Source organism: Heloderma suspectum, chromosome 2, assembly GCF_057233095.1.
Source record: "Heloderma suspectum isolate Gila_16-S chromosome 2, 16-S_ref, whole genome shotgun sequence".
NCBI classification, from domain to species: domain Eukaryota; kingdom Metazoa; phylum Chordata; class Lepidosauria; order Squamata; family Helodermatidae; genus Heloderma; species Heloderma suspectum.
Window position 1 is genome coordinate 193267539 of NC_139459.1, and position 27925 is coordinate 193295463.

The window sequence follows — 27925 nt, forward strand, 5'->3', positions numbered from 1 at the left end:
ACTTCTTATGACACCACAGATACATTTGAGATTGTGGAGCATTTTACCACTGCAGAGTACATTGGAAAATGGATTGGGGTGGTAAAATATCCCCAAACACATTTGTGTAATATATTTTTTAGAGTTGTTGGATGAGACACACTTTACTCACAGGGCCAGTTTAGGGGCTAAACAACCCAGTGGTTAACCATGATTTGTTGGGTTAACCATTAGGGTTGTTGGGTTAACCCACTCATCCCCAAGAGTCCATGGGTTGTTTAACCCATGGGCTGTTCTTATGAGTGAACTACGTCTTATACTCAAACTCACACACAGCTGAGTGATCAGCTTTGTGAACACTGGGCAGACATAGCTGAAACAGCAGGATAGCCCAGATAATAGATTAGGGATAGGCAACCTGGCAGCCCCAGCCAACATGGCCAATAGTCAGGGATTATGGGAGGTGTAATCCAAAACATCTGAAGGGCAACTGATTGCCTATTCCTGCAGTAGATAGAGCTTTCAGATGGACAGCTAACGGTTCTAATCAAAAGGCACTGTGCAGCTTTTCCATCTCTGCCTCCTTAACAGATTCTTGGTGGTATGAAAAAAGATGTGGGAAGTAATAGGAAAACACAGAACGATTACAAATGGAAGATGACATTTGGAAGTCCCCCCACTTACCCCTGGTAACATAAATGAGACAGGTCAATTGCACAATACAAGCCTTGTCTGGAAGCACCCATTGCCTCCTAGCATCCTATCCTCCCCTTTGCCCAGTTAGAGCTCAGGAATGGGACTGTTCACAACACCACTAATACAAAGAACAAAAAAAGATTAAACACTTCTATTTCAAATATATGCAAGCAGTCCATATATTTAACTAAGCATCCAAACAAAATTGATGACTATAAGCGAATAGTTGGTAACCAATATGGTGACTTAATTTTTGAAGGTGTACTTCAACCACACATACAGCACATGATCTTAAAAACCAGAAGAGAAGGTGTGAACCCAATCAGCTAGGTTTTAGTTTTCAGAACAATGATGCCAGATGAGGAACAGGTCTCTAGATGGATGCACAAGCATTTGCTAGCAGGATCCTTCCTGAAGACCTCACTTCATTACAACATTTTGAGTATATCTATATCTTGATTGGATTAGATTACCCCTTAACATATTTGCAAGTTGATTATTCAGGTGGCAAACAGTTCCTTCCCGCTCTCTGAGTTTGGTGATGTTGCAACTGGGGATTATAATCATTTATCAATTTGCCTCTTGCATCTGTTTCCCATCCTTCCTCTAAGGACCTTAGGATGACACACATTGGTTCCCCTCCCCACTTTTTAACCTCACAGCCCCATAAAGTAAACTAGGCAATGATTGGCTCAAACTCACTGAGTGAACTTAATTGGTGAATGGGGGGTTGAGCCCAGATCTCACCAGTTAACACTTGCAGATGCTTTCCCAGGCTTCAGTTCTGCAGAACTAAGATCTAAAGCAGGTGAAACTAGGAGCATCTCTACATCAACCTAAAATCCCAACAGACTCCCTTCACAGGCGCTTCCCCCCATTTCCCCCCCTCCTTTCCTCCCTTATCTGAGTCTTCCATATGTTTCATTATATAGCCACGAGAAGGTGCTGTGGTCTACCTCCTCTTATTGTGGGTTTTCTTCTTTTTACAAGGGATCTCAAGGGGAACTCAAGCACAGTAACTTGATAGCTCATTATCTCCAAACTTTTAAAAAATGGAATAAAGGTCATTTAGACATGCCTTGGAGGTTCACGACGTCATCTAAAGGACCTGCAAACTTCTGTGAGTAACCAATCGCAATAGCAGGATAAAAGCTTCGTGTGAAGAAGCCCCGGGTTAACCAGGTAATGCAGTTGTAGCTCATTTAAATGCATGTAAACCAGTCTGACAGAAGTTTAGCTACTTGTAAGAATTCTTACAATTCTTCAGGGAATTCGGAATTCTGAATTCTTCAGCAAAGGAGATTGTTACCTTGTCGTGGTGCTGGAGCTTGAGCACCTCAATGATGTCATGAGCTAAACCATGAAGGGACACCCAAGACGGGGAGGTCATGGCAGAGAGGTCAGACTAAATACGATCCCTGGGGAAAGAAATGGCAACCCACCCCAGTATTCTTGCCATGAAAATTAAATGAAGTGCAACCAGAGATATGTCGGTATACCATCGGAAGATGGGACTCCCAGGTCGGAAGATGGTCAAAATGCTACTGGGGAGGAACAGAGGATAAGTTCAGCTAGCCCCAGATGTGATGACGCAGCTAGCTCAAAGCCGAAAGGATGGCTAGCAGCCGATGGTTCTGGTGGTGAACGACGAATCCGATGTTCTAAAGATCAACACACCATAGGAACCTGGAATGTAAGATCTATGAGCCAGGGCAAATTGGATGTGGTTATTGGGGAGATGTCAAGATTAAATATAGACATTTTGGGTGTCAGTGAACTGAAATGGACTGGAATGGGCCATTTCACATCAAATGACCACCAGATCTACTACTGTGGACAAGAGAACCACAGAAGAAATGGAGTAGCCTTCATAATTAATAATAAAGTGGCTAAAGCAGTGCTTGGATACAATCCAAAAAATGACAGAATGATCTCAATTCAAATTCAGGGTAAGCCATTTAACATCACAGTGATCCAAATATACGCCCCAACCACAGATGCTGAAGAAGCAGAAGTAGATCAGTTCTATGAGGATCTGCAGCACCTACTGCCAAAAAAAGATGTTATTTTCATTACAGGAGACTGGAATGCTAAGGTGGGTAATCAAACAACACCTGGAATTAGAGGCAAACATGGTCTGGGAGAACAAAATGAAGCAGGACATAGGCTGATAGAATTTTGCCAAGACAACTCACTGTGCATAACCAACACTCTCTTCCAACAACCTAAGAGATGACTTTATACATGGACTTCACCAGATGGTCGACACCGAAATCAGATTGACTACATCCTTTGTAGCCAAAGGTGGTGGACATCTATGCAGTTGGTAAAAACAAGACCTGGAGCTGATTGTAGTTCAGATCACGAACTTCTTATTGCACAATTTAGAATCTGACTATAGAGAACAGGGAAGACCCACAGATCAGTTAGATATGAGCTCACTAATATTCCTAATGAATATGCAGTGGAGGTGAAGAATAGATTTAAGGGACTAGATTTAGTAGATAGGGTCCCAGAAGAACTATGGACAGAAGTTCACAACATTGTTCAGGAGGCGGCAACAAAAAACGTCCAAAGAAAAAGAAAGCCAAGAAGGCAAGATGGCTGTCTGCTGAGACACTGGAAGCAGCCCAAGAAAGAAGGAAAGCAAAAGGCAACAGTGATAGAGGGAGATATGCCCAATTAAATGCAAAATTCCAGAGGTTAGCCAGAAGAGATAAGGAATTATTTTAAAACAAGCAATGCGCGGAAGCGGAAAATGATAATAGAATAGGTAGGACAAGAGACCTCTTCCAGAAAATTAGAAACATCGGAGGTAAATTCCAGGCAAAAATGGGTATGATCAAAAACAAAGATGACAAGGACCTAACAGAAGCAGAAGAGATCAAGAAAAGGTGACAAGAATATATGGAAGATCTGTATAGGAAGGATAATAATATCGGGGATAGATTTGACGGTGTGGTCAGTGAGCTAGAGCCAGACATCCTGAAGAGTGAGGTTGAATGGGCCTTAAGAAGCATTGCTAATAACAAGGCAGCAGGAGACGACAGTATCCCACCTGAACTGTTTAAAATCTTGCAAGATGATGCTGTCAAGGTGATGCATGCCATATGCCAACAAATTTGGAAAACACAAGAATGGCCAACAGATTGGAAAAAATCTCCTTATATCCCCACACCAAAAAAGGGAAGCACCAAAGAATGTTCAAACTATTGAACAGTGGCACTTATTTCACATGCCAGTAAGGTAATGCTCAAGATCTTGCAAGGTAGACTCCAGCAATTCATGGAACGAGAATTGCCAGATGTACAAGCTGGGTTTAGAAAAGGCAGAGGAACTAGAGACCAAATTGCCAATATCCACTAGATAATGGAGAAAGCCAGGGAGTTTCAGAAAAACATCTATTTCTGTTGTATTGACTATTCTAAAGCCTCTGACTGTGTGGATCATAACAAATTGTGGCAAGTTCTTGGTGGTATGGGGATACCAAGTCATCTTGTCTGCCTCCTGAGGAATCTGTATAACGACCAAGTAGCAACGGTAAGAACAGACCATGGAACAATGGATTGGTTTAAGATTGGGAAAGGAGTACGGCAGGGTTGTATACTCTCACCCTACCTATTCAACCTGTATGCAGAACACATCATGCGACGTGCTGGGCTTGATGAAGCCAAGGCTGGAGTTAAAATCGCTGGAAGAAACATTAACAATCTCAGATATGCAGATGATACCACTTTGACGGCTGAAGGTGAGGAGGAGCTGAGGAACCTCATGATGAAGGTGAAAGAAGAAAGTGCAAAAGCTGGGTTGCAGTTAAACCTCAAAAAAACCAAGATTATGGTAACCAGCTTGATTGATAACTGGCAAATAGAGGGAGAAAACGTGGAGGCAGTGACAGACTTTGTCTTTCTAGGCACAAAGATGACTGCAGATGCTGACTGCAGCCAGGAAATCAGAAGACGTTTACTTCTTGGGAGGACAGCAATGACAAATCTTGATAAAATAGTGAAGAGCAGAGACATCACACTGACAACAAAGGTCCACATAGTTAAAGCAATGGTATTCCCCGTAGTAACCTATGGCTGCGAGAGCTGGACCATAAGGAAGGCTGAGCGAAGGAAGATAGATGCTTTTGAACTGTGGTGCTGGAGGAAAATTCTGAGAGTGCAAGAAGATCAAACCAGTCCATACTCCAGGAAATAAAGCCAGACTGCTCACTTGAGGGAAGGATATTAAAGGCAAAACTGAAGTACTTTGGCCACATCATGAGAAGACAGGATACCCTGGAGAAGATGCTGATGCTAGGGAAATTGGAAGGCCAAAGGAAGAGGGGCCGACCAAGGGCAAGATGGATGGATGATATTCTGGAGGTGATGGACTCGACCTTGGGGGAGCTGGGGGTGGCGACGGCTGACAGGAAGCTCTGGCGTGGGCTGGTCCATGAAGTCACGAAGAGTCGGAAGTGACTGAATGAATAAACAACAACAAGAATTCTGGAGTTTTTTCAGTGTATGCTTTCTGAAAGCTACTTTTCTACTGTACAAAACTATAACAAAGATTTGCTTTTTCCTCTCTTTTAATTCTCAGGCTATTATTTTTTATACACATAACATTACATTGGGAAAAAACATACAAGACATGAAGGATCTTTTATCATTTTTAGAAATACAAGCTTCTGACTTCCAAACTCTACCAAGAAAAGAACTGTGGCTTTGATGAGGGCTGGAACAGCTCCTTTTTGCAACAAGGCTCTCAACAAAAACATGGGCACTGAGCCCTTTACATGCTGCTGCTCTAGAAGTCACACACAGAAGGAGAGGGGTCTTGTAATCAGATTCCATTATTCTAAAGCCAGAGGTCAGCTATGGATAAGGAGTAGATCATCAGGAAGGCACCCATTTTGCCAAGGGAAGTAACCCCAGCCTTGGCAAATTTGCAAAAGTTCCTACAATTAAGAAATCAAGGCATCTGGTCTAAATACAGTTTTAGGGCTCATGGAGAGTATCAAGTTTGGAGTTATCACATGGGCAACATCAGGGAAATACTCGTGAAACATGCACACCATTCTTTCCCACAGAGAGACACTGCAGTTTGTCTAATGGAGCTAATGCTAATAGACAAGAGAATTGAGGGAGGACTCCTGGAATCCATTCTGTATTGTAAGTGAGAGAAGCTGGGATCCAGTGAACTGGTGTCCAAGGCTAGTTCCATCCTTGCCCTGGAGGGGTGTGGGAGTTCATGAATTAGAACAGGGCACCTGGATGTCAAAACTCCCGGATAGATTTGGGGCTTAGCGAGGCAGAAGACCGTTCCTCATGATGCCTACTGATGTCAGGTCTGCAGTCTCATGGGCATCAGAGTGCCAGGGTGTCCTTGATGAGGCGTCGCATGGTGGTAGTGACAGAGGTCCCGAGTGAGTCAGTGATCTGGTAAGAAATCTTGTACAGGTAAGGCTGCACATCCCGCAGCCCCGTATCAAAGACATTGTCCACCTCAGACTGGGTGGGCATCTTGGGAAGATACTCGTGTCGGTTCATCACTTCCACAATGTTGATGATCTTTTCACAGAGTTTCTCGCCCACCTTCTCACGGCAGATCTGCCGCTCCTGTTCGTTAGCCAGGCTCACCACATTCACTTTGACCATCCACACTTCCCAGGGGATGCACTCGTCTGAGAAGGGCCATCGTGATTTCTTCTTCTGGTAGAACTCCAGAGAGATCTGGCCCATCCCATCATTGCCCGAGTTCCGCAGTGCATCCTGGGAAAACAGAAGCACCAATGGGCATTTTACAAGACTGGTCCCCCATGTTGCCCTTCTGGCACAAAGAAATCAGTCATCCCTCTACCAAGAATCATGCTGTGCAGCCAAAGTAGCTAGATAGTTGTGTAGCCAAAACCACATACAATCTGACAACTTTTTAGAACTCTGAAGAACAAGCACATTTTTAACTCTGAGGATTGTTCAAAATAATACTTGCTAAAAGCATTTGATTGTGATTCCAGTCATTAGCGGGCAGGAAAGCTTCACACCACACCCAATCTTTCTCCATGAACCCTAATCCCTGCCTTTTAACCCCACATGGCTATTGTCCTTCACTGTGCCTTGCATCCATTTTATTTTCTCATCTACTGCCCAGTTCCAAATGTAAAGGTTGCAATAACAGTTACCAGAAAATTGTGAAAAACAAAAACCGGTTTCTAAATTAAGTACGTTGGCAGTGTAATCTTATGAATGTCTTCTCAGAAGTAAATCCCATTGAGTTCAACAGGACTCTAGGTAAGTGTGGATAGGATCACAGCCTGAGGGCGCAGTCCTATGGCCACTAGACAGTGGCTAGACAGCTATAGGGTTTTTGTTTTTCTGGGAACCAACCTCAGAGCCAGTGCTCCAAGGTCTGTTCCCTGAAAACCGCCTCCCTGCCCCAGCCACCTCAGAGGCGGTGCGGTTCGTCCCCATAAGAGCAGCATGGAGCGGGGAGAAAGGGGGCGTTCCTGGGGGTGGGGAGGGAAGGGGACAGCTATGCTTCCTATGCACCATCTGGCCTCCCTCCACCCCTGCTCCAAGAAGCCCAGGGTAGACAGCCAAAATCGGCCGTGTAGCTGTAAATGCAAGGTGGGTGGAGTGCGGATGAGAAGATGCCCTCCGTGCTCCACCCACCCTGCATTGGATAGTCGGTTGCCAGACAAACAGCCTAGGAATGACCATCGCTAAACCATGCTGTATTTTAAAACACTTGTTTAGAGGTGTGGAGCATACTGCCATACAGACTGGGAAATGGCCACTGCAGCAACCAGCCAGGGGTGATAACAATTAAACAATAAGCAATCCCAGTTTACAGAAAGAGAAATGTCATCCTCAGCAAATTCACCAGCATGTAGGTCTTTCAAAAGCTGCTCATTATACTCCTAGCATATTCTTGGGATAACTATGTCACTTGTACAAGCCATGAGATGTCATCCAGCTCCAAGCCCAGACTCCACAGAATGTTCCAAAATGGCCACAGTTGTTGAGCTCCAGCTGGGGAGGGCAAAGCTTTCTTTTTTGGAGCTGTTGGTGAAATCTTTGGGGTTGCCAAGATGAAGACTGTAGTATCTGTCTATATAGCTATATAAAAGTCAGTTCCCAACTCTAGCATGACCAAGAAACAGAACCCAGGAAAGTGTTACGTAGATAGGAGCTGGCTTGGCTCTCAGTGAGTGGGGTCTTCATTAACAGGGGCCTGGGCTAACCTTGATGCAAGTGATGTCACCAGGTAGACCCCTCTACTTTTACACACTTAAGTAAAAGGTTGACATTCACTCATATGGGAAAAAGTAAAATACTGCACTAGGGAATAACACTGTGGTGGGGCAAAATGTGCTCGCCAACCCAGTCACTGAGGCTGTAATCCTATACCCATGATTTGAGGTTTGGGAATAAGCCCCACTGAAAGCAATGGGGCTTATTTCGGAATAGATATGTCTAGGATTGCACTGTGAGTGACCTAGCATCACAGACATGAATTCCCAAAGAGAGTGCAAGGTGTCTCTATGCGCTGAGCACACAGTCATACACTACCTCCTTTAAGAATCTTTGCAATATACAAGTACTCCACATGTATTCTACTCATCATAATGATGGGCATTTAAAACACTTATAATTACAAAATATTTATAACCCGTCTTTCTAAATGAAAAATACTCAAGGAGCCTCACAATTAATAAAATAAAACAAGAAAATAAAAATATAATATGATTACTTACATAGCAAACCAACAATAGGATCATCACAAAAGAGGAAATGTTCAATTAAACACCCACTGAAATAACACCATCTTCACACCTCACTAAAAGGTGGGTAGTGATGGGGTCAGGCATATCCCTCTGCAGAGGCTGTTCCACAATCTAGGTGCCACAACTGAAGAGGTCCTCTTTTGTTTGCAGCCATTGCACCTCAGACACTAAAGGGCATGGAAGAGGAATAGAGTTCTTGGGCGGGTTTACACAGCAGGAGGTGATTCCAGAGATACTCCAGTCCCAGGCTGTTTAGGGCTTTAAAGGTTAAAACCAGCACTTTGAATTGACCCTGGAAACAACTCAGCAACCAGTGCAGTCAATCCCCTGGCCCTGGCCAAAAGCCTAGGGGCTGCATTCTGGACCAATGTTAAGTGGAAGTTTCTGAAAAATCTTTGTTGGCAGCCCCTCCCAGTTACAACATAAAGCAGTTATAAAATAAATACAGCAACAGCAAGCTTTACCTTGAATTCACCAACAGCCTTTCTTAGTGCCCGGTCGAGCTCCTCTGAAGTGACTCTGACATAGGTGAAATCAATGAAGTCACAGTCAACATCTTGCGTGCCGACTGTCCCAATGGAGTAGGTCCCTTCCTTCTTGTAATGGAACTTCCCTGTGCTGCGATGGAGCAGTATGGTGTGCAAAACAGCCAGCATGGCCTCTTCAATTTGGCGACCCTCGACTGATATCTCCAGCACCTCCGAACGACAGTTCATCTTGGCTTTTGCAAGGGAAAATAGGTACGCTGCCCTCTAATAAAACAAGAGTGCAAGCAAAAGAGAGGATGGCAGTCTCTGTGGTGGACATCCCAGCTGGTTGTTGTAAGAAGTTTGTATCTCTTAGAACTGGTGCCTAAGGCAGCAATCCTATAAACGGTTTCCTGACAGTAAGTCCCATTGAACCTAGTGAGGCTTACTTCTGAGTAGACATGCATAAGACTGCACTGTAAGTTTGCTTTTTTCCTCCACCCTCATCGCCTTTTCTTTCTTTATTGTGTCTTTTAGAGGTAGTGAGAGAAATACTCTGGTATTTTATTCAACATTTCTAAGCTGCTCTATACCAAAGCCTAAGGGCAGAGAACAGTAGAATTAAAACAAAAATAAAGCATTCCTTGAACACAAATGAAGGCCAAATGAAGAAATACTTAAACTTCTGCTTATCAACTTCTTGCCCAGTTTGGGCAAGTCTCTTATAGGAAGAAATCTCCTATGATGAACTATGCAACAGAGGACAGAGCTTCTGTACTTTTTATAGCTGTGTAGAAGAGGGAGGTTTAGAAGGTATTGCTGTTCTCAGCCCAGCACCACTATGGCATGGAAATTCCCCAATCTACTTAGCTATTAAAAGTACAGGAGACCTGACCTCTATTTTATTGCATATGGTAACCCCAAAGTCTCTCTAGTTTTCCAAGTGAGATTGGGCTGCAAACTTTTTTTTTTACACTGTGGCTACACCCAATAGGCAGTATCCAAGCCTGCCTCCTCCCTGTGGTAGCACAACTGGGAGCTAACTGTTCTAAAAGCAACCCAAAATGAGTGGATGTGCTCATTTCCAGAACAGTGCAGGTCAGCAGAGCTTGCAGAAGGAAGCTCCACTGACCTGTTCCGATCTGGAAACAAGTGTTTCTGGGGTTGCTGTTTGAACTACTAGCTTTCTGTTGAGCAAGCAGTGGGTCCCACTTGCACAACAGATCGAGTGGGAGCACAGTGGCAGTACTGGATACTGCCAAATGATACGGCTGTCTGGGAAAAAAAATTAATCAAAAAATTCTGGAAAAACATCCAATGTCCTAAATTGACTTGGATCCAACTTAGCATGTATGACTTATATTTAATCAATGTATCTTTTAAAAGTACACCATTTTAATTGTATATGCTCTTGAAATATGTCAAAAATATTTTCCAATAGCCAAAAATATTGGAACTGAAATATTTCAGGAAAAAAATTAACTAAACCAACCTAGGCTGCAATTTTAAATATATAAGGGCTCCATTGGACACAATGGAACTTATTTATGATAAAACATGCATAGGAACACACCACAAATTTGGTTTAAACTCAAAGCTTTACCTAGAAATTATTTTTTTATTGTAATACATGTAAATGTTCTAAGACATGACAATTCAGGAGCATATACTTCATTACAGTAGGTTGTATCCAGTGTAAGTCTTACTTAGAGTAGACTCATTGAAATAAATAGGATGCAACTTAGATTAATATTGGATACAACCCATTGATTAAATTAATGGGGGGGAGAATGAAGCCACTAAGGGTGCAATCCTATCCAGATAGGCGGCCGCCTCCAAACTCGGAGGCAACCGCCTATCCAAAGCAGGGCAGGAGAAGCACAGAGGGGATAGTTCCCTCCGCACTTCTTCTGCCCTGCATTTTCGGCTAGACAGCCAATTGCATGTGTCTAGCCGCGGGAGGGCTGAGCAGGCTAGGAGGCTGCTGTACGACACACTGGATCTGTCGTACAGGCATTTCTGCCCTCCTCGCTCTGGAATGCCACCAGACACGCTCCTTTTTGGCTGCTCCGCACTCCTCTTGCGAGTGCGGAGGACAGGGTTGTTCTGCGCAGGCTCCAAAGTCAGTTTCCTGAAAACAAGGTATCCTATGGCTGTCTAGAAGCCATAGGATTGCTCCCTAAAACAATTAACAAAGCTACGCATTTTATGCACGTATAGGCACGCATACTTCCTGTAAAAGAATTATAACGTTGGAACTGCCCAGTTTGACAAATATTGTACTCATTCATTATGTCACTAATTTTATGAAAAATACATTTATAGAAATGAAAAGGTTTCCATGGAAAAAATAGCAGCAGAAAATTATGGAAAATGTTTCTCTACATATCACTGCCTGTGCCTTTAACAGCAATCAAATAGGCAGAAATTAAGTAGAAACATAGCCTATCATTCCAGCTCCATGTCAAGAAAGTCATCACTTGTTCATTTTCCTCAGATCCATAGCCAAATAAAGAAGTTGGCATCGGCACCATGAAGGACAGAAGTTGGCTATCTAGGTTGTGTCCCACCAGTCTGAGGAACACCACCAAATGCCTCAACAAGGTTGTTATAAAAACTGAGATAACGGATGTGAGCTAGTGTAAAGATTTGGACGATGAGCCGTGACACCTAAGTTCAAATTCTCAGGCCATAGGTTCAAATTTTTACTCAGGCCATCCTAAGCTCACAGGGTTGTTGCAAAGATAAAACCAGCCCTGGTTCCAGGTTTTGGATGGCCCTTGGGCAAGACACGCTCAGTGGGGCCCCCATCCTCAGTGAATCTACCTGCTTACCAGCATTATTGCCAGTTGCGGTTGCTTCCCGTCCTCATCAAAACTACCACTTGCTTGCTTGATAGGCAGAGAACCAGTAGGCAGTGGCATTTATTGCTCCTCCTTCACACCACCATTGTCTGGGCCAAAGGGAGAGGAGGGTGAACAAGCAAGTTGCAGTGGTGAAGAGGAGGAGCAGGTCCGGGGGTCTCTTGTCAGTGGGCTCCTCACTGGGGTGTGGGCCCCTGGTGGGTGCCTGACTACACCGACCCTGGATAAAACTGTACAGGACAACCACGCATCCTTGAGTTTCTTGGAAAAAAGATAGGATATAAATGTAATCAACATACACACAATCTCTTACTACTACAGACAAGGGTTTAACAGGTTTTCCCCCTGCCAACGTTAACATTGCAATCCTGTGCGACCACTCAGTGTTATCCAAATTGTATAGAATGGGGAAGATGGCAAATGAGCTGGCCAAGACAACCCCGGTGCCTCTGTGGCAGAGGTGGCATTTGAACTCAGTTCCAGGAGGCGCTTTGTTGGTTTTTAGCCACATCCAGGCCAGGAAGCCACTCAAGGGATTCAGCCTCCCCTCTTTCCTCGAGCCATGGACCTAATTGTCTGCAGCACTCAGGTGGGGGAAGAAGAACCCTTTGGTAACTAAGGCAACCAACTGGGCACGGGGTCGCGGACCGCTACAGCGGGAATAAGACCTGGAGACTCACCTGCCCCAACCGCTGATGCTTCCCAGGGCGAACCACTTAACCCTTGGAGCAACCCAACTATGGATGAATGGGAGGGGCAGCTCAAAAGTCGTTATCTGCCCTCCTAGAGCGAGCTCATGCTGTTCTTCCTGCCGCATCCTCTTAAATGCATGCAACCGCACAATGAGTTGAGTACTCGTTGTATTTAATGCATGCTTAGGCTTTCTCTCTTTCTGGGCTTTTAAAACGTAACCTTTTGCCTTCGTTCCCCCTGCTGTTCTTAGTACGTTCCAACAAAACAAACCGCAGACACAGCGCTAGAAGGAAACGTCATAAGACTGCAACTTCCTGGTTTAATGAACCGATTTAGCCTCCTGCTGCCACCTGTAGGCTGGAGATGTGGTGCTATATAATCTCAGAAACTCCGCCACTGTTTTTATTCATTGGGCGCACCACAGTTTTCTAGGCGCTGCGCAAAGATGAAGAAAAAACACGCCAGTCCCTGATATGGAAGGAAAGGGGGATTGGGGAGGAGCACAGGAAAACAAACAGATTACAAACTGAGTTGTACTTCAAGCTTGTAATCTGCTGGTTTTCTACGAAAGCTTGTTTTCTCTTGGGGTTCGGGCCATCGGGGGATCCAATGACGACCCACACATTGGGAGACTACCTGCATAGCCAAGATGCAATTGTCATCCTTTTCCTTGCGAAAGAAGAGGGTCGTTCAGTTCATTTCTCCACACATTTGAAACAGATCTACCAAGTGGAAGACGCACAGCCAGCAGAAGGCAAGAACAGGTTCTTTTCCTCTTAAACAGAGAGCAGAAGCAAAGGAGGTCAGTGGCTCCTATAACTAACCGTTGTGCAGAAGGAGGAATTTCAGCTGATAGTGATGTAGAGGCGAGAGAAGCTGCACCTGCCCTGTCGTCTTTTGCGTCTCATCACCGCCGAATCCCTCTTTGTGCCAACTTTACTCGGAAGGACGCCCCACTGAGATCGATAGGCCTGATGCCCTGGCGCAAGGCATTGTAGCCCACCGGGTCCTCGCAGTGAGTGCTGCCTAGCCAACGGAACGTTATAGCCTCATCTTGTTTATGGCGATGGTAGCCTTCCCCAACCTGGTGCCCTCCAGATGTGTTGGACTTCAGCTCCTATCATTCCCGGCGAATGGCTATGTTGGCCGAGAACGGTGGGAGTTGCAGTCCAACACATCTGGAGGGCACCAGGTTGGGGAAGGCTTGGTGCATTCAACATAATGAAAAAGAGTGAATCGAGTCATGGGGCTCCATCGAGGGGAGGCTCTTCGGGACGAAGTACCTCGCGCCCATGGGGCGGGTGGGATATAGGACAATTTGCAGTGGGTCTAGGCTGCCCCTGGCCGCCTGCTCAACGCCACTTCAGCAGCTAGCGTAAGGACTTAAGGTGACCGCGGAGGAAGATGCGCACGCGCACCCGTCCCCCTGGGCGCGCTTAAAACGCCTTTCCTGCGCGCGAGCGCATTCTTGTCGCCACCGGAAGAGGCGGGGAAAAGAGGGGAAGGTCAGGGCGCGCGCTGAGCGGGAGTTTAGAAGGGAAGTTGCGTTCTGTGGGCGAGGAAGTTATTTGGGCGGCAGCGTGGGGCTCGCGTCCGGCACCACATTTTCTTCCAGCCAGGAACGATCACGACCAGGTAGTCTCAGTTCCATATTGTCCCGGACGCAGGGGTGTAGTGACTGGGGAAGGTTGGGAAATTGCCCCCCCATGATAACTCTTCCCCCCCCCCCATGATAACTCTTCCCCCCGCCCCATGAAATTTTCCTTCAGTCCCCAAACGTCCAGCATTGTAGTAACTTAAAACTTCAGTTGAGCTTTTAAAAGTACAGTTTAGGCATTCAAAGAGAGGTGGCAGAGCAAAGTGATCAAGGGAATGCAACGCCCAGCAAATATTTGGTGTCTGTATCAGTATCAGAAGGGCTTTGGTTCTAACACAGTACAATGAGGATTTCATGTAAGTAACTGTAAAATTAAGTAGGGATATGTATGTTCAGAGAAATAAGATTAATCCATGCAACCAGAGTTGGGGCAGAAAAACAAACTGGATCGTTAGTACAGAAAGATAGCAGGTAATGAAGAGATGAGATTGGAATTAATTTGGCCTATTCAGAGGAATAGGTGTGAAGTGAACACAAATCTTGATGGATGGGAGTTTGCAACTGGAGGAAAGAAAGGTGGGAAGGAAAGTACTGTTATGTCCTACAGAGCATTTCCCTCTCCCCTGTTGTGCTCAGCTAGCTTCTGTAGGTGGTGGGTGTTATTAGTGCATCTGGTGGGTGAGCCTAGGCTTTTGGGCCCATACTGTGCAGCAGCCTACCCTAGTCCAGGGCAGGGCCCAAGAAGAAACATAGAGGTGAGTGAGCTGGCTCTCCAAGGCCCCAGAAGCCTAATGAGAACCTTACTAACTTAGACGAGGCAATGGGGAGCTGGAATATTGTGTGTGTGTGTGTGTGGGGGGAGCATTTCTTCCCTAGTTTGAAAAAAAAAAAAAGTTGAAAAATATATCCTTCCAATCCTTTCAAGCTGGTTCCATTTCAAAATGGTTTTGAAGAATATAATGTGGCTACAGCCTTAGTTGCACAGTTGGCCTCTGCCCAATTGTGCAAATGATAATTATAATTCACCTTATTTAACTTTTCTCATGCAAACTTTTCTCATGCAAACTTATGTACTACCAAAATAGGGTGTGTGAGATTTGCTGGTTGAGCCATCAGAAGCATTGATAGCTGGCCGGCCCAGGGTCTTTCTGTAGAACAGAGATTGTATGCTTGCACTGTGAATTCTAGCACCTGTAGTTCTGAGAGATGTATGGATCCTATGAGACATGCTGTCAAGCATTTCCTTATGAAAAGTGATGTTTATTGGTATTAAATTGATTTTTAAAGTGAAACTTCTTAACTGCTTTCCTGGCATGGCAAAGGAGACCAGGGTAGTTAATTCCCGGAAGCAGCTGCCCCAGGAGAACTGAACTCACAGTTGAGAGGCAGTTGAGGCCTAGTAGAAAACAGCCAGTATGTGCATTGCTCACAAATTCCACCCTATAGAGTCTTTCCACAGAGGCAGATTGATGCATGTATCGCACTTGCCCTGGTGGCAACAGAATACAGGACTATATGGATTGATTCTGTGGGCTGTTCCATTTTTCTGAAAAGTAATAAAACAGAATAAATGGAACACAGTATAAACTACATATATTGGTTCTGCACAGTCATGGGAATTAACTAGTTTAAAAGTAAAGAAATTGCTAACTTTTAACTGTAACTAGTTTCATTAACTTCCCATGATTGGTTCTGCATGTAATATGTGGTTGTTTAGTGTGTGGATCTCTCTCCTTATCAGTACATGTTAGTTTTGCAGTTCAAGTTCATGTGAACAATACAACAGGTGATGAAATCAGAGAAATCACGGTGCATTAGACTTTATTAGGAGTTCATATCATTATGGTAGGATGAATTGCACAGTATACATGTACTTTGTAGTCACTGTTACTTAGTTTACACAACTATTTTGCATGTGGAAAATATTGTCATTTAAGGGCGCAATCTTATGAGGATAGTTGTCCACATCTGAACTCAGAGGCAGCCAACTATCCAATGCAGGGTGGATGTAGCACAGAGGGGATCCTCTTATCTGCACTTGGGCCATCCTCATCTAGCCAGGGCATGTTGGAGCAGGGAGGGGAGGCTGGAAGGTACGTAGAAAGCATTGTAACGGTGCTTCCATAGTCCCCTCCCAACCCCTGGGGATGCCCCCTTTTTGCCTGCTCTGCACTGCACTCATGAGCATGGAGATGGGGATGAACCGCACTGCCGACAAGGCAGCAGGGAGTGAAGTTTCTGAGAACTGAGCTCGGAGCCCTTGCTCCAATCTCAGTTCCCAGAAACTGAAAAATCCTGTGTCTGTCTAGACACTGTCTTGATTTGCTTTGTTGTAAACATCACAAGTCATAGGTCCTATGTAAAATGCATACAATTGGGGTTTCTTTTTGTCATTACCTATGAAAACTTTTTTCTACAGAAACCTCTTTTATAGTTACTGCTGCCTCAACCCTGTTAGATAAAAAGGACGCCATAAGTAGCTAGTGACTCGGTCACGTAGGCATGCCACGTGACCAATGAGTCAGCTTAAGCCAAGAGCATGCGCAGAGATCTGATGGAAAAGTACTGAGCCGTTATGGGTGGGTATAAAAAGGTTGGGCGTGCCACGCTCTGGGTCCAGACTGCTCTGTACCCGTTTTGCAAAACGATTAATAAAACTTTGCTGGCTCCACTGTTGCCTGCCTGGCCTCTCATTTAACCAGAAGCAAGAACTTTTTCTAACAATTTGGTGCTGTGACTCGGATTGTGCCTTCTGGGGCGCGTCCTCGTGCGTCGAGCCGAGGGGCTGCGGTGGGGAAGTGGCCACAGGCGGTTAACTTATACTGCCTTCCCCTCCCTGGCGGCGGGGAGATGCTCGGGGACCAACGCCATTGTAAGGGAGACCGAGAACACTCTCTTAAGGCACCGACAGTGGATCCATGAGGTAGCTGGACGCAGTTACGGGTGATGTACTGAGACTTCAGGGTAAGTGACAACTTACATTCGGGTAATTCGCGGGACAGTGGTGTGTGTGTGTCGAGATTTGTGTGAGACGCCTCAGGGCGAAGCAGGTGAGGAGCCCTGATCTGCATTTCCCTACCCCGGCGACGGGCTGGGTCAGAGGAGGGTGAAGCGTACGAATTGTTGGCTGAAACCACTGCTGTAATGGGCAGATCCCACTCTAGGCCTGAAGAAAAGTCTCAGACACCCTTGGGATGTTGTTTGCGCAATTGGAATAGGTTTAAGCAAGATTATGGAACAAAAATGACGAAGGACGGTCTTGTCCTTCTTTGTACCCGGGAGTGGCCGGTATTGGAACTGTGGTGGCCGCCCGAGGGGTCCTTCGACCCAAAAATTGTATCTGCTGTGCGTGTGATAGTTACCCAAAGGGGAAGTTGGGACCAGTTCCCCTACGTTGACTCTCGAGCACCGAATGTGCCCTTAGAAGGAAAACCGGCGACTTGGGCGGTAAAATGCACGTCTCTGGTCCTCCCTGTAATAACTACTAGACTTATCAAAAAACAAAAGCCGCCGGCCGCCTTACCCACAGCACCAGAGGATCCATTACTTCCCCCGCCCTATGGAACGGCCGCGTCTGGCGTCACGCAACCCCACCTGGTTGACCCCCCTCGGCGGAAAACTTGCTCAGTAAAGAGGTAGGAGATTGCGATCTCGTGACGGAAGACCGCCATCGCCTCCAACAGTGTGTGGAGGTACTTGAGAGAGCCCTAAAGATGATGGGGGAAGAAGTGGGACCCGTCCTACAAAAGGCGGATAGCCCAGAGAGTAGAGGGGAAAAGGGAGGTTCCACCTATAATTTGCGGAAGGATCCGCAACCACCAACCAAGCTGATGCTCCCCATAAGAGAGGTCCCGGATCCCACTGCTCAACATCCCCAAGGGACTATGTTCATATATGTCCCTTTTACGACATCTGACTTGTACAATTGGAAACAATTCAACCCCCCTTTTGATGAGGATCCCGGACCGCTCCTATCTTTAATGGAAAACATGAAACTCACTCACAACCCCACCTGGGACGATACTCAAATGTTACTGAATACTTGTTTTCTCAGCCAGAAACCCACTATTCTTGCCAGGGCGCGTGCCAAGCTTAGGGAGGAACGCCCCCAAGCGACTGAGGATGAAATAGTAGCGGTGTTGCCCCTAGGCCGGCCCGATTGGGGAGTAACCACCTCTGCCCAAAGGCAACGGCGCGCTGAGTACTTTCGGCTCATTTTAGCAGGCATGAGACAAGCTGCGCGAAAGGCCCCCAATTTACAAAAGGTTTTAACATTAAAACAAGATAAAAACGAATCGCCCGCAGCCTTCCTTCAGAGGTTGAGGGAAGCCTTTGGGAAATACACAGACATCGACCTGAGTGACCCCAGTAGTTTGAGAATTCTCACGACTCAGTTTGTGGGTAAAAGTTGCCAAGACATTGGAAGAAAATTGCAAAAAGTCGAAGGAGGGCTGGCAGCGGACCTGGGGGTGTTAGTGGAAGTGGCCCAAAAGGTATATGAGAGAGGTGAAGAAGAAGAAGAAGAAGAAGACGACGAACAGAAAGTGCGCAAAAAGTGACAGACAAAACTTATTGCAGCTGTGTTTAAAGGGGAGGAAGAAAAGAAAGAGTTAGGGAGGAGAGGGAAAGGAAAGAGAAAGGGGCCTCCCCTAGGGAAGGACCAGTGTGCCTTCTGCAAGAAAATTGGACATTAGAAACATGAATGTGAAGCGTTAAAACGAAAAGAGAGGGATGACGCCAAGGGAGGAGCCCAAGGAGTCCTCCATGTTAGGGAGGACTAGGACGGACCGGGGCCTGGCCCCCTCCTGGCCATAACAGAGGCTAGGAGGGACCCCATGGTCAAAATTAAGGTTGGGGGCTGTCCTTACGATGCCCTCATAGACACGGGGGCCGCCCTGTCCGTCCTTCCTCTTACTCGACCAACAGGAGGGACGACCACCATAATGGGCATTGAAGGGAGAGCCACCTGGGTGCCCTTGTCCCGACCACTCCTCACTAAGGTTGGAAACACCCATTTAGAGCATGTATTTATCTGCACCCGCTCTTGTCCGGTGGCATTATTAGGGAGGGACCTATTGGCTAAACTCAACTTGAAATTGCATTCGCCCCAGATGGAAAAATGGAGGTGCAGCTCCCCAAACAGCAAAGTACTAACTATCTGATGGCACTCTTAAACGCCATGCCAGAACCCCATGCAGAGGAGAGGGAAGAATGGAAACAGATAGAAAACCGAGTTAATCCCCTGGTTTGGGCTGGAAAAGGAGGGGCGGCCCGCGCCAAGACAGCCGCACCCTACAAAGTACCCCTTAAACCAGGAGCCAGGCCAGTTCATGTGAAGCAGTACCCCTCTCGCGACAAGGAAAAATGGGACTACAGCCAGTAATATCAAGACTGCAAAAGGAGGGACACCTAATCAAGATAATGTCCCCTTACAACACCCCCATCGTCATGGTACCCAAAGGGGAAGGGAAAGGATATCGACTGGTGCAAGACCTCCACCTCATTAACCAGCAGATAGAAGCCCCCTATCCTGTGGTGCCAAACCAACACACTCTCTTGACAAAAATTCCAGAAAGCCATGAGTGGTTTACCGTCATAGACCTGAAAGATGCTTTCTTCAGTATCCCACTACACCCAGACTTGAGGCCGTTATTTGTCTTTCAGTGGGAGGACCCAAAAGATGAGGCGAACGTTCAGTTAACATGGACAGTGATTCCCCAGGGACTTAACCTATCGCCTGTCGTCTTTGGCCAACAGCTTCAGAAAGATTTAGGGCCATGGGTCCACCAACACGCTGAGATAAATCTCTTGCAGTATTGTGATGACCTCCTGATTTCGTCCTGTACCAAGGACGAATGTTTAGAAGGGTTGATCTCCCTTCTAAATCATCTGGCCGCGGGGGGCTACAAGGTATCCAGAGACAAAGTGCAGCTAGTCCAGCAAGTCGTGAAGTTTCTCGGATATCAACTAATGAAGGGAACACGAAGCTTGAGCCAAGACAGGGTTGAGGTTATCTGCACTTGTCCCACTCTCTCCTCTCCTCGTGAACTACGGGCCTACCTGGGACTGACTAGGTTCTGTCGATTATGGATCGCAGAGTATGGAGAAATAGAGCGACCATTATATGAAGCGCTGCAAAAAGACAAACTAAAGGAGTGGAGATGGACCAAAGAGATGAATAAGGCTTTTCTCAGTCTCAAAGCTGCCCTTGTAAACCCACCCCCTCTGACTATACCGAACCCCACCGACTCTTTAGGCTCTATATACACAAAAATAAGGGGATAGCTTCAGCGGTTCTCTGCCAGAAGAAAGGGCCGGCCTGGAGGCCTGTGGGATACTATTCCAAGGTCCTAGACGTTGTAGCAAGGGGCTGGCCAAGTTGCCTTAGAGCTGTGGCTGCCACGGCCTTGATCAACACAGAGGCAGAGAAAATGATGATGGGGGGACCCACTGAAATTTGGGTCCTCCATAGTGTGCCACAGATCCTGGGATCTGGAGGAGGAAGCAAATTCCTCAACCCTGCCAGGCACTCCCTATATGAGATAAGCCTACTCCTGAATGAGAACCTCACTTTTAAGGCTTGTTCCAGCTTTAACATCGCTGCACTATTACCAATACTCCAGGGCCCAGATAAGCCCGGACCACCCGATCATGATTGCCTCGAGATACTGGACTTAGATACAAAAGGCCAACCTGACCTAGAGGACGAGCCAATTGAAGGGGCCGAGGGTTTGTTTGCTGATGGGTCCAGTTACATGCTAAGTGGAAAGCGGTACACAGGGGCAGCAGTCGTCACTCAAGAGCATACATGAAGAACAGCTACCGTCACATTTCTCCGCCCAATCCACCGAATTGGTGGCCCTGACAAGAGCGCTTCAAGCTGGAAAAGGAAAGCGAATTAATATCTACACTGATAGCAAAAACGCCTTTGCTGTCATACACGCCCATGGGCAGTTATGGAAGGAAAGAGGCTTCCTCACAGCTAACAGGTCCCCGGTGGCCAACGGGGGCCTAATAGTAGATCTCGATGCACTTCAACTGCCCCTGCAAGTAGCCATCATCCACGTCCGAGCCCACGGAAAAGAGAAGGAGGACAAATGGAGGAGGGGTAATCAAAAAGCAGACGAGGCGGCGAAGAAAGCAGCCCGAGAGGGAGCTCAAGGGGCATTTCTAGTCCTACTGGGGCAGGAGGACCCACCTACATATTCCTCCTCTGAGCTGCAAATGGCGTGAGAACACGGAGTACATTCTCGGGCCGATGGGTGGATCCAGATGACAGATGAAAGGTTACTCCTACCACAGACCCTGCAGAAGGTCGTCTTGGAACAGGTGCATCACTCCCTCGGACATCCAGGAGCCTCAGCCATGATTGAGTACTGTAAAAGACTGTTTGTTTCCCCAGGTTTGACAGTCCGTGCCCATCAGCTAGCATCAACTTGTGAAATCTGCCAGAAAACTAACCCTGCAAAACTGCCTTCTCCACCCAAAGGGGGGAGGCCTTGGGCGTATTATCCCTTCCAAAGGGTCCAGATTGATTTTGCTGAAATGCCACCTTGCAGGGGTTACAGATATCTGCTTGTCATTGTGTGTCAAATGACAGGATGGATAGAGGCATTCCCATGTAAAAATTGCCAGGCAAAAACTGTAGTCTCCAAATTATTGCAGGAGGTAATACCACAGTTTTCTTTGCCAGAAACTATCGCGTCAGACCAGGGTTCGCACTTCACTTCCACTGTTACCCAAGGACTGGCCCAAGCCCTGGGGACAGATTGGCATCTCCATTGCCCCTGGAGACCCCAAGCAAGTGGCCAAGTTGAAAGGGCCAACCATAGCCTCAAAGAGACTTTAACTAAGCTCCAGAGAGGAGTTAAGCTCACGTGGGTTGAAGCCCTGCCCGTCGCCCTGACAAAAGTTCGAAGAATGCCCAGAAAGGGCATAAAACTTTCTCCCTTTGAATTAATGTTTGGGTTTCCCCCCTGGGTGCATTGCGGGAGAAGGGAAGAGGTTAAATGGGAACTGGGGGATCAGATGTTGAGGGGGCAATTAACTACTCTGCAGTCTGTTCTCTCACAGCTACGAGCCTACTCTGTGCCGTTCCAGAGGCTACCGTTCGATCCACCGATTCCAACCAGGGGACGAGGTGCTGCTGAAAAAATGGAATAAGGAAGCTCTAAAGGAGGGGTGGGAAGGGCCTTACCTAGTGGGACCTACTAGTCACTCATGTGTAAAACTTGTAGGATCAAGTAAGTGGACCCACTGCAGTCGGATAAAACCTTTCCGGAGGCCCCTGTCTCCTCCTGTTACCCGGAAAGAACAGGGGGACACGGGCAGAAACAACAGCCCTCTGCTCCCTGGCACTCACCCAGAAGCTGCCAGGGACACAGGCGAAGAGACCACCCAGGAGCCACAATCGCCTGTAATTTACAAATTCCAACACTTGGGGAAAGCCAAGGTCTGACTCAGCCGAGCCCGAGATTCATGGGGGCGGGGGGTTGCATATTGACAATCAAGGTATTTGTGTAATAGAGGCAGAAAATCCTATACCCTGACAAGTGATTGGGTCAGGTCACTAATAGGACATTTTGCTCTCATTCAATAGGAGGCTAGAATAAAATCCAGCCTCCCAACCCCGCCTTAGATAAGGGAAGCCCTCAACAGCCAAAAAGAGGGGAGCGCTGAAGGCCCGGTTGGATCAATAAGAAAATGGAGTGGCTGTGGGTCCTAGCATTGCTTACCAATGGAGTAATGGGATCAAAGCAATCTTGCTGCCAAGAAGGGGGAAAAATAGTCTTCAGAACTTCTCTAGGGACAGAATACTATAAATCCATGAAGTCTATCACTTGCTTAGGAAAGAAGGTTTTTGAGGTACAATTGACCAAACCCTACACCGATTACACTGGTGGTCAGAAAAGCCAATTATCACTAGGGGCCAAAGTTTGCCTCACCAAGGGAGGGCAGTGGTGATTATATAAGTGGAGCCCACTGCGGGTCCATCAGACCATCAAGCAAGTTGTGCAGCAAGCCGGGTTAACCACAAAAGCCTCACGTCCGCCGCCCCTAATAAAGGTCCCAGAGATGGAGGATCGCCCCTGGAAAGCCCGGCTTGGGCTTCAAATGACCAGAGATACTGACAATGTATGGTTTGAGTGGGTAAAGTACACCGCCAAATCCTTGAACAAATCTGATTGTTTCGTGTGCGCAGCTGGGAGATCTGTCACCAAGGTATTGCCCTTCCCTTTAGGCTGGGACCAGCCCTCCCCCCTCACTTGTATGATCCGTCTGTTCCAGCACTCCAATGCATGGGGGGATAAAAGCTGCCAGAGCCTTAATAAACTTTTCCCCCCCCCTCAAGAGGGAGGACAGCGTTGTACCTCCCGTGTCTTCCATAGAGGGATGGAACCATACTGGGTGCATCTCTCAGGCCCTTGAGGAAGATAGTATTTCATTAGGAAACCTCTCGACCTGTATCAACATCACCACGTTCGCTAATGACTCTCTGCCGATTCCCCGTGCTGATCTCTGGTGGTATTGCGGAGGCTTGGGACTCTTCGAGACCCTTCCCCCAAACTGGTCTGGAACTTGTGGACTGGTCCAGCTTGCGGTCCCCTTCTCCATCGCCTTCCACCCGTCCCAGCAACCCACTCACCACCGCCAAAGATGTAGCACAACCCCCTTTGACAGTCAAATATATATAGATTCAATAGGAGTCCCAAGGGGGGTCCCAGATGAATTCGAGGGACGAAACCAGATAGCTGCAGGATTTGAGTCTACCCTGTTTTGGTGGGCGACCATAAATAAGAACGTGGATTGGATTAATTACATCTATTACAATCAACAACGATTCATAAACTATAAACGAGATACTGTAAAAGGTTTAGCTGAGCAATTAGATGCCACTAGCCAAATGGCCTGGGAAAATCAGCATGTTCTTGATATGATGGCAGAAAAAGAAGGGGGGTGTGTGATGTTGGGCGGAAGGTGCTGTACCTTCATCCCTAATAACACTGCTCCTGATGGCACAGTGGCAAAAGCACTGCAAGGCCTCACCACCCTATCTGAGGAATTGGCCAAAAATTCCGGGAATAACAACCCCCTCACCATTTGGCTAGAAAAGTGGTTCGGCAAATGGAAGCATTTGGCGGCTTCCGTCCTTATCTTATTGGTAGTGGTAGTAGGAATCTGAGTGCTGTTTGGCTGTTGCATCATCCCATGAGCCAGGGGTCTGTCCCAAAGATTGATTGAAACTGCTTAATCAAAACAAATGCTCCTACTATATGACACAGCCGAAACAACCAGATAAGCACTCGGACTGCCAAAACCAAGCTGTGAGACATGAGTAAAGCCTTAAAGGGGGGATTGTTAGATAAAAAGGATGCCATAAGTAGCTAGTGACTTGGTCACGTAGGCATGCCACGTGACTAATGAGTCAGCTTAAGCCGAGAGCATGCGCAGAGAGCTGATGGAAAAGTACTGAGCCATTATGGGTGGGTATAAAAAGGTTGGGCGTGCCACGCTCTGGGTCCAGACTGCTCTGTACCCGTTTTGCAAAATTATTAATAAAACTTTGTTGGCTCCACTGTCGCCTGCCTGGCCTCTCATTTAACCAGAAGCAAGAACTTTTTCTAACAACCCCCCCCCCATTTTTGTCTCTGCCCACCCAATGAAATTTGTCTCACTACACTCCTGCCTGAATGCCATTGCTGCCACTCACCCGTTTCCTCCACCATTGCAGTGTCTTTTACAGCGCAGGGGTGGCAAGCTCCCCCCTCCATTGCTGGACACTTGTCATTACTTGAAGAAAAGACACTTTTCACATATATGAGTGCATTCATATATTATCTCTATAGCTGTTCTACAGGTGCAGCTATTGAGCCAACAAAGGCTAAGTGTTTTGCAGCTACTGACATACTCTTCAAGATGCCCACAGACCAGTGGCAATCCACTGAGGGGAAAAGCAAAGCATCTGACATGTAGGAGAGAGAAGTAATTGAGGAGGCATGGACAGCTGCATTGCTGGGATGTATGTGTGTGTTGGGTGGGGCAAGAGCCCCTGTTTTTCTCACACACACACCCTTGGTATCAGCCAGGCTGGGAACTGCTTGCTTCTTTTGGTATGCAATCCCACCTGAGAGTGGGATAACTTTTTTAATCCCAATTTCTCAATCTCTGTTGCATGTAAGCCTCCTATGCATGTTTATTGCTCAGAGTTAGGAAACTGCATAGAATATAATGAGTGCCTTAGATATTATGCTGAATGTTATCTGGAGTGAGACACAGCCTAATCCTATATATAAGTAAGAAACATTAAAGTTGATTTTTGCTTGTTTTTGTCTTAGTGGATAGAAAAAGGAGTGGGTGGGGAGAATTTACTTACAGTGCAAGCCTATGAATGCTTACTCATCAATTAATCTCACGGTATTCAGTGCCTCTTACTCCTTTTATTTCATATTACAAAGGCAATGGATTGCAATAAACACGCAGCATAATCTTCAGGAGCGTCATCTTTTGGATCTTTAGACTACTACTACACAAACAGCAAAAGTAAGGAGAAGGTCTGATGTCACAGAAGCACAAGGTTCCTCAGAAAGACTACATGTATCAGAAATTGATTGGGAGGAGGAATTATCTGGCAGCAGTGAATCTGATTTTTGTGAAATACATAATTCTGAAGAGGAAAGTATTTCAAAGCTGCCAGACGCTGGTTTAGTGGTTGAGTTAATGCTGTCCTGTGTTAAAAAAAGAAGCTACCTGGTCAAATGACATTGCATAGTGTAAAGAGGAAAGTCCAATTCAGCCAGTGCTAAAAGGTTTTCAAGCAACAAAATATGCCCAATCATGGAGACATTTCAACTCAGCATGGTACAAACTCTTCCTGCTTGGAATATACTGTCATAGAAAATGCTGTGTTTTGCTTTGCTTGTCGCCATTTCACTGGAAAAGATGCCTGTGCTAGTGAAAATGCATTTACTCATAAATGGTATAACAACTGGGAAAAGGCTACTGATAATGATGATTCAGGACTGAAGTTGCATAACAAGTGGAGTCCACAAAGACTGCATGGTGGCATGGGAAAGTAACAAACAAACACAGAAATTCAAAAGACACTCAGTTTTAACACAATTAAGTGATGCTCATAAAAACCCTGTAAAATAAAATAGGCATTATACAGCCACTCTTGCAGAAATTATTTTGTTCACTACTGTACAAAAAATTGCTCACCATGGATATTGGGAAAGTGAGACAAGTAATATGCTGTTGAACTCTTGCAGCTAGTTGCAAAACACAATCCCAGAATCCAGCCTAAAATAGATCCTCCCAATGCAAAGTACACACATCATTCTATTCAAGATAAATCGTTAAGCATTGTGAGCAGAATGGTTCTGAAGTCAATTTCTCATGAAGGCAGCTGGCTTCTTCCCATTAATTGCTGACTAAACTAAGGACATACATAAACAGGAACAAATGTCAGTAGTTCTCCGTTATTGCTACAGTGGCAATATAAACGTTTTGTTGCTTTCCATCCATGTCATTCACTGAATGCGCCTTCACTTGTGAGTTACATAAAGAACACCTTAGCATGTTGTAGCATAGATATCAAACACTGCATAGCACAAACTTATGATGATGCCAGTGTAATGAGTGGAAAACTAAATGGGGTGCAGGCACTGCTCCTGAAAGAGGTGCCACAAGCCATCTATGTTCATTTTTCCAACCACAGGCTGAACTTAATTATTTGTTGTGAGTAAGAATGTAGATGTTGTTGCAAACTTCTTTAATCTTCTTCAACAAATATACGTATTTGTGTTACATGCATCCACGTTTCACTGAATTGCAAAGACAAACAGGGAATAGAATTATTGAATTCAAAAGATTGTCAGATATTCACTGGGTGTTTCAGAGTGCATCGTATTTAGCTGTTAAGTCAACACTTCCTGTAATTTTATTGCTTCTGAGTATAATCAGTGATGAATCAAATTCTGAAAGAAGTGTAGAAGCTTGTGGCATTCTGAACCAAATAGAGTTTGGTTTTGTGTTTTGCCTGAATCTTTTTAGCAAAGTGCTTCTTGAACTAAAAGTATCAGATTATTTGCAAAAATCAGATTGTGACATAGCTCAAGCTTGTGTCCTTGTTGATTCTCTGATAATTTTTGCAAGATCTCAGGGATCAGGAGGAAAATTTCAGTAACATGGCAGATGTAAAGATGTTTGCAGAAGAAAATTCAATCAAAAAGCAAAATAAGGAAAAGAGAATATGCTGTATCCCAAAAAAATTTCAAAGCTATATTACTCAGTTTAACACAGCAGAAAGCATTTATCAAAAAACTGACCATGATTTTAGAATTAAGGTGTTCCTTCTTGTTGTTGACTGCACTATTAGTGAACATAAGAGTAGATTTACAGACAGTTGCAATGTTTTGAATGGAGTTAGTGCTTCCAATCCCAAGTGCTATTACTTTCTTGATCCAGAAAAACTCAGACCATTTGCAAGACAATATAGCAGTGACAGGAATGGATTTGAAGCAGAAAGAACTCGTTTTTTTCCCCCAAAAGTTCTAGAGAGGTGTGAATAAGAGACAAAAAAGAATTGACACAACGAACCAAATGCTAACTCTTCTTGAAGAACTGAAACTGTCTTTTACTGAACTTCACAGACCGTGTGCCATAGCCATCATAATACCTCCATTAAGTGCTGGGTGTGAAAGAACATTTTCTTGTCTGCGGCAAATGAAGACCTACTTAAGGAGAAGTGTGGGTGATGACCACCTCAGTAACACTGCTATGCTGGCAATTGGAAAGAAACTATCAAAAGCCCTTGACCTTGAAACTGTTGTGATTCATTTTGCAGAAGTGCATA

General features: G+C 45.8%; 1 protein-coding gene across 1 annotated transcript; it reads right to left on the bottom strand.

Moving 5' to 3' along the window:
- Positions 1-5233: 5233 nt before the first annotated feature.
- On the bottom strand, positions 5234-12494 carry ATG101 (autophagy related 101). The gene is made up of 3 exons (XM_084837134.1): positions 12461-12494; positions 8914-9201; positions 5234-6434 (listed from the first exon to the last, which is right to left on the bottom strand). Exons 2-3 carry the CDS (start codon positions 9163-9165, stop codon positions 6030-6032), a joined length of 657 nt encoding a protein of 218 aa, XP_084693260.1. The 5' UTR covers positions 9166-9201; positions 12461-12494; the 3' UTR covers positions 5234-6029.
- Between the last annotated feature and the right edge of the window lie 15431 nt (positions 12495-27925).